The following is a 7,059-nucleotide window of genomic DNA, read 5'->3' on the forward strand; positions in this document are numbered from 1 at the left end:
TTCAATAACTTTGTCAACATCTTTTTGTAGAATGTCTCTTCACCAGTAACTAATTTCTCGCTTTTTTTTCTAATAGGAATTCTAACCTAGACCGGGGCCGTCAAGGCATGTAAGCAGCTCCATTTAAATGAGTATTCCCAGCCCCTATTTCAAATCAGTGGAAAGCGATCTCTAAACAAGTAAAATATGTATATAAAGTAATTTAATGAAAGGCTAACCTGAGTTTGACTGATGTCCAACAACAATTTTCTCTCACACCCTTAACATTTTACTGATATTTCGGATGAAAGACTAATGGATCAAACTTGGATGAAAGAGGTCATAATTAATAAATTTGGTAAATTACTACAATTGTTAAAAAAAATTGGTTACCCTACTTTTCCTCTTCCTGCCAGCGAACGTGCGCTGTGTTGTCATATTGACGACATATGCCACTGCCCTTGTCACTAAACGTTTTCCTTTCTCTTCAATGCAAGCCACCCAAATTTTTCTTTTTTGTTTCTTTTCTCGACATCTTACAACTGTTTAAAAAAACATATACTGATGAACTATATACAATATTCACTTCACAGTGTCTCAAAAACAAAAATTTATAGAAAAATATCAAGTGTAAAAAAACAACGCTAAATGTAATATTTTGTTTACCTTTAATAAGCATTGACTTACGTTTACAAACATGCTGGTAATAATCAAAGTAAAACAAATTAGTGCTCGATAGTTAGAAATTATCAGGAAAACAACAAGGTAGATTGTCTTGTAACCTCTGTAGAAATGTAAAGAAACAAAGGATGTCAGCAATTATCATATTGCAAAGTAATTACATCTATGTTAAAACAAATCATGTCAGCAATGATCACATTTCGAAGTAATTAGCTCAATGTTAAAAACCAAATGATGTCAGCCATGATCACATTCCAAAGTAATTAGCTCAATGTTAAAAAGCAAAGAGTGTCAGCAATGATCACTTTGCAAAGTGATAACCTCATTGTTAAAAACTAATGATACTACCGATCCCCTTCACAGCTCTGAAACCCTACGATTGCAGACTGGCTGTGATTCTGGTACTAACCGGAATTCAAGGGGTCGATTTTTGGCAGTAAAACTTAAAAAAAAATATTGCATGGAGTTAATTTCAAGTTTTATTTTCACGTTCATTTCAAACACAACAAAACTCTATCTCGTTCATAATGGCGTAGGGTTATGATATCATGCAACAAGACAGTGATATAGTAAGTAAAAACCACTAGTGATTGATGAAGTGAAAGAGATCAAGATAATTCAATGCCTGATTGCCATTTTGGTTTTATGCTCCGAGTCCGGATATTGTAGGTATTGAAATCTCTGGAGGAGAAAGGATATCATCCACAGCATGTAAATGTTGCACCAGGTGCCAATCGAACACAGCGGTTTGGTTTGGTTTTATTGGTTTAACGTCCTATTAACAGTTAGGGTCATTTAAGGACGGCCTCCCGTGCGTGCGACATGCATGCGTGTGGTGAGTGCGTATGCGTGTTTTGGGAGGCTGCGGAATGCACGTGTTAAGTCTCATTGTCATAGGCCGGCCCTTTTGTCGATTTATATATAGTGCTACCTCACTGAAGCATACTGCCGAAGACACCCGGTCACATTATACTGACAACGGGTGAACCAGTCGCCCCACTCCTAATTTACTGAGCTTTCAGCAGGAGTAGCAACTACCATTTTTAAAGACTCTGGTATGTCTCGGCCAGGGACAGAACCCACGCATAACCTTACTTACTATGTACGGTTTATTAACTTGTGAGACACACACCTAGGCCCTTGTGACCTCGCTCTTGACAAGAGCTGTTATATATAATGTATGTTGTATAAGCTGATGGTTAAAACAAAAAGATTGACATGTTAAACATTTAGGGGAGCACTTCTTGAATATGTTTTATTTTAGCTTAATATTATAACTAAATACTGGTGCCTAATGTAAAATAAGAGCTCTTTAGCATGTTGGATATGTTGTTTTTTCTTTTTTTGTGTGTGTGAATGCTTAATATGTGAACTATTACTGAACTGCGGGACAGTCACATTATCTTTGCAGGGGGTTTGTTGAATCTAAAAACGAAACTTGGACATTCAACTATGAATGTCATCGTGTTTTACCGACCTTTCTTAAGAAAATTATGATAATCCAATTATGAATATTTCAAAGAAGAAAATGTGTCCCAACATTTTCATAACAGCACTAACTGAAATAATAAAACTAACACGTAGCTATCATTGACGCAGTGTCTAACAAACTCGAGGTATTGTCCAAAAGTGTTGGTGTTCTGTGGTATTGTAACAGTAGAGCACTAGACTTTCTAATGTCCATCAGAATCCAGCTTCGTCAGGATCAGGTAAGGCACACTTGAGGACATGTTTTCCCGTCTTTCAATTTTGAAAGTTATCATTCCTCCGTGAAAAGGAACCTGGTTTATTAACCTCCCAAATTTGTACGACTTTTCTGAGGATGCTCTTTCATTCACTGTGTATGTTGTTCCGGCTTTGAGAATTATGGGTTTTTCGAAGACGATTTCGCCAACTTTTTCTTCAGTTCTCACCAATGGTAACCCTTTTTCGGTTTTGATAAGATTTTCTTCTTCGAACACTTCCACATCAGACGTACTTTGCCTTTCGCCTGTGATTAGAGACCCGATTCCATGAAAGGCAGCTGTACAGAAAACCTGAAACGTTACTGCCTCTTCGGTACAGAAGCTAGATGAGAAGTGCTTTAGGGAAAAGTCGCAACATCGCCAAACTTTTGTTTTTTCCTGAGGGCTTCGCGATTGGTTGGTGAGAGGTGATTCTTTTATAATATGTGGGTGCTTCCGGTAGTTCACTACACCGACGGCCAGATCCGAATTCAGGATATTATCCAAAAATACCCTATCTAGTATAAAATCCAAATCCATTTTGTTGTATCTTGCCAAATATATCATATCTCCAAGGACTTCCTTTTTGTTCTCCCTCGTAGCCTACAACAGAAACACTACAGTTGGAATGTGTTTAAAGATTGATATCAAGTTACCAACGTTTGCTAGTATAAAGTATAAAATAAAACATCAAATTCAATTTACACGCTCTTATTGTTCTTCTACAATTTCAGTTTTTTTCATAAGGTGTCCTTGGTGTTTTAATGTCGGTAAAAGCAGGAAATAAAGATAGACGGGTTATTATTCTTGCTGTACGTCTTCATTTTTAGAATTCTATCTCTTCCACGTGTAATTTCATTATTTATAAAAAAAAAATGGAAAATATAATAATTTATTCCTGCTATTTCACATATCTTACTGAAATGTGTTACTCACCTCAATATTTTGACGACAGCATTCAGCTTCTGCCCAATTGGTGATCGCAAGGTACACGTCACTCTCTTCCGCATCAAGGTCATCAGCCTTAGCAACTGTTGCCATGCAGGTAGCACAAAGATCAGTGAAGGCTGCGGAACGTAAACATGCAGTACCGGACGAAACGATCAGTTGAAGACATTCCACTGATAATTTTTCATTCTGGAATACATGTGCATCTTCTAGAAAAAGGCACACGTTTTCAACAGACAAATTCTGATAGATGAAATCCTCGCAAATTTTAGATAATTTATCCACCATATACTTTCCTCGCAGCACTGAAAACTGGCACAACATTCTCAATGGTAAGATCAATTGTGTCTGTGTACAGATACCTGTGTAAAGAAAAAGAATATTTATCATTATTATTCTGATTTCAAATGGCGTACTACTTAATGTTAATGTCTTTGATTGACATTATAAGGAATTTACTATTTCCTTGAGTGGTATGAAAACGTTACATCACCTGTTTTTATTTTGAGCTATTCATAAAATCATTAATGCATTCATTTTGGTATGAAATCAAAAGACAAAAAAAAATTAAAGAAAAAAAAAAACGAAATCAAACACAATTTTTAATTTGAAAACATTGAAAACTGTAGAAACATTACGATTTTAATGCCAAATCGAAATGATTTAAACGTCAGTTAAAGGAAAACGTGTGATATGTTGGTAGAATTGCGTTTAATGATCTAGTAATGATTGCACATATAAGCAAACACATTGATAATATATCTTGAGAATAAACTTGAGGTACGTTTCATCAATAAGAACACATTGCATTTTGGTTAAAACACTTTCTTTACCTCTCTATAGCATTAAATGAATAAACAAATATGTTACCTTAGGAAGGACTTGAAAATGTCACCCCGGATATCCGGAATAGTTATCTCCCCCTTCTCCGGCAGGTGTCCTTCTAACATGGCGAAGAACACTGGACTCCGAATGGCTAGGATCATTTTATGTGCTGATATTTTTATCTTATCATCGCCTACGATGAATGTGACGTCACCAGCTTCACCGGAAGTATGCGCATATTCTAAACTCTCCGACAGTGTTTTTCCACTCTGCCAGTCTTTAGTAATGTGTACCGCTCCCCCGATTGCCTGCAGGAATATTAACAATTGAAAATAATGCTATCAGATTTATAATATGATAACAACTTCATCATTTACTTACCTATTGTTTCAAACATTGGATAAAAAAGATAAGATTGGACAATAACACATCAAATGGATGATTTGTATTCGCCATCAATTTAAAGATAAAGAGAGAAATTAAATCATGGCGAGGGTGGTAATATTCTTTTTTTGTTATCAATCTTTCATTGGAGGTGTAGTATTTTTAAATCAAGGCTATGAAAAAAGTAAGAATAATAATAATTACGAAACCCTAATTCTCACTCATTATCGATAAAACGAGTGGGCATTGGAAGTCGCAACAATGGAATGGTCACCACTGTAAAAGAAGGAGAACAATTCGTCAAAATCAAAGTATGTGTATCTTGAAACCGATGTTGATAAAAATTTGGAAATGCGATCGTATGACATTCTGAAAATATACCATACGTGTTAAAACAACAGATGCTTCATTAATCCTATGGCAGTAACCTTTGCAATGAAGGGGAATTGGTTCAAGTATCCATACCGCGCCGTCTATGACGACTACTTCATTTAAGTTTTCAGACACCGGAGAGAAAATAAGTTGACTTTCGATTTAAAACACACAGTCTGTGACACGAAAGCAAATTAAAAGAAAGGTAGGTAATATGATAATGATATAAGGTCTGAGTGTTATATATCGCCACAGTGAATATAACCGCAGCATTACAAAAGTGATTCACCATTTATTATACATGGTTTTTGAGTCCTTTAATAACCAGTCAATTTCTTTCTCAGCTCCCTGGAAAAATAATGCCGGAGCTGCCATTCTCAGATCACACACATTTCTTGCGCCAACCCGCAACGTACTCATTTACAGCCGGGTCAACAGGAACATAACAGAGTTAAGCATCTTGTTCAAAGATACAACACAGCGCCCGTGTCCTGACTCGAGCTAGCAACTCGTCGGTCATGTAGCCCTTCGCCCCACCACTAGACCGCCATGCATGGCTGCAACTATAAATAGCCGCACTTATAATGGTAGGTGGTTTGACTTCCTGGTAGTTGAAATAGACAACTCTTTTGTGATATCGAATGGATTTGCCTTCCTTAAGCTGAAAGTCATGAGATCATTTTGAACGTTCATTCCAACCTACGCCAAAGTAAATTCATTTGAATTTAAAAGATAAGAGAACTTCATACTCTTCGATGGTATTAATATTTAATTTTTAATAGTTCATATAAATACCATGCAGTAACGCATTCTTCTTTTAATTTAACAACACAACTGCCGCCCTGAGAGGTAGAATTTTTAAAAAGGAAATTATGTCGGTGTTGATTGCCTGCTTCCCACAGTTACCATAATACATGTACATATCAAATGATAATCATTTAATGTCACGAAGCAATGGATTCGAAGTTTGGGCAGATCAACATGTATGAGGTTTGTATGATTTGGGTGGTCGGGTTGCACAGTTGTAACACTCGCCTTCCACTGAGGAGGTTCGATTTCCTGATCGGACTTGAAAATGTCGGAAATGTAATAGATCAGCTTCCCAGCCACTTCGGCTTCGGTTTCCTCTCACAGTAACACCCCTCACATGCTTCCAACCGGGTCAACAAACAGGATTAATATCAGCTGACATGGATTGTTTGGTAATTGTTGTAAAATAAAATACCGTTTACTTTTCTAAGTCGTACATGTTGATTACGGAGTACAGATATTGTTCACCGGACAAACACTAGTCTCACAATGTTTCTTGTAAAAATACTTTTCTAAACTTTATCAACCAAATCTGTTATCTAATCCTTACACAAATTTGTATCTTTCATTTTATTCTTTTATTTTGGTAACAAATATGGAAATGATCTAGTATAAAATAAAAAACAGATTGAAATTGGTTTCCTATTATATACTCATTCCTAATCCAGTCGCTATATTATATCGAATACATATTAGAAATGTATGATAATAATTAGTAATGACATTTATCATTGACTTCCTCGTGCCAATCTACTGTGGTAGACTTAATAACACGTTAAGGTTCGGAAAAATTAAAATAGTGTTGTAATTGATTTTCACGTCTTATTGCAAATCTATCTTAAGACTGTTTGTAATCGTCGACAAACGAAAGAGAAAGTAGGAAATTCCAAAGTTAAATATAGAAACAACGTTTTATGGGAAGTGTTTGACTGTGGCATTAATTTGGTGAGTATCAGACAACACACTAGATATCCACTCGGCATATTGTTAATTGCACGAGCAAAAATATCATACCGAACTCCATATTAATCTCACTGGGGTCTTCATTATATATGGTGTGCGGACATAGGTAGAAACGCGTTATGATATTATAAGCACAACAAGTACCCATGCATGTATGTGTATCTGTAAAGAACTATTATAGCATTTGAAAACAGTCATGCTATCGTTCGATATCATTAAAGTATATTGTACGTGTAAAAGCAAAAAAGATTCATCAAATAGATGTTATAGTTACCTGTTGGAAAGGAAGGGAACTTGTCCCGTCCGTCATCGTGTGTTCCGGTACAGATAGTACAGCTCATATCAGTTTGAAGGAAAAACCAGACAAGTTTAC

The 7,059-nt window shown here is 36.0% G+C and overlaps 1 protein-coding gene across 1 annotated transcript; it reads right to left on the reverse strand.

The window, feature by feature from the left end:
• Positions 1–630: 630 nt before the first annotated feature.
• Positions 631–7,059, reverse strand: LOC117315396 (BTB/POZ domain-containing protein 6-like). Its single transcript, XM_033869560.1, has 4 exons — positions 6,961–7,059; positions 4,203–4,465; positions 3,321–3,694; positions 631–2,987 (listed from the first exon to the last, which is right to left on the reverse strand). The coding sequence occupies exons 1-3, from the start codon at positions 6,994–6,996 to the stop codon at positions 3,610–3,612; spliced, it is 384 nt and encodes a 127-aa protein (XP_033725451.1). The 5' UTR covers positions 6,997–7,059; the 3' UTR covers positions 631–2,987; positions 3,321–3,609.

This window comes from Pecten maximus, chromosome 17 (assembly GCF_902652985.1).
Source record: "Pecten maximus chromosome 17, xPecMax1.1, whole genome shotgun sequence".
Lineage (NCBI taxonomy): Eukaryota > Metazoa > Mollusca > Bivalvia > Pectinida > Pectinidae > Pecten > Pecten maximus.

What these genes read in the sequence shown, in the direction of transcription:
- LOC117315396 (XM_033869560.1), bottom strand. Translation starts at nt 6,996, where the DNA reads ATGACGGACGGGACAAGTTCCCTTCCTTTCCAACAG. An exon ending in GTTCCCTTCCTTTCCAACAG is followed by an intron (nt 4,466 to 6,960) that starts GTAACTATAACA and finishes ATATTCCTGCAG; the next exon opens with GCAATCGGGGGAGCGGTACA. An exon ending in ATTTTCAAGTCCTTCCTAAG is followed by an intron (nt 3,695 to 4,202) that starts GTAACATATTTG and finishes TTCTTTACACAG; the next exon opens with GTATCTGTACACAGACACAA.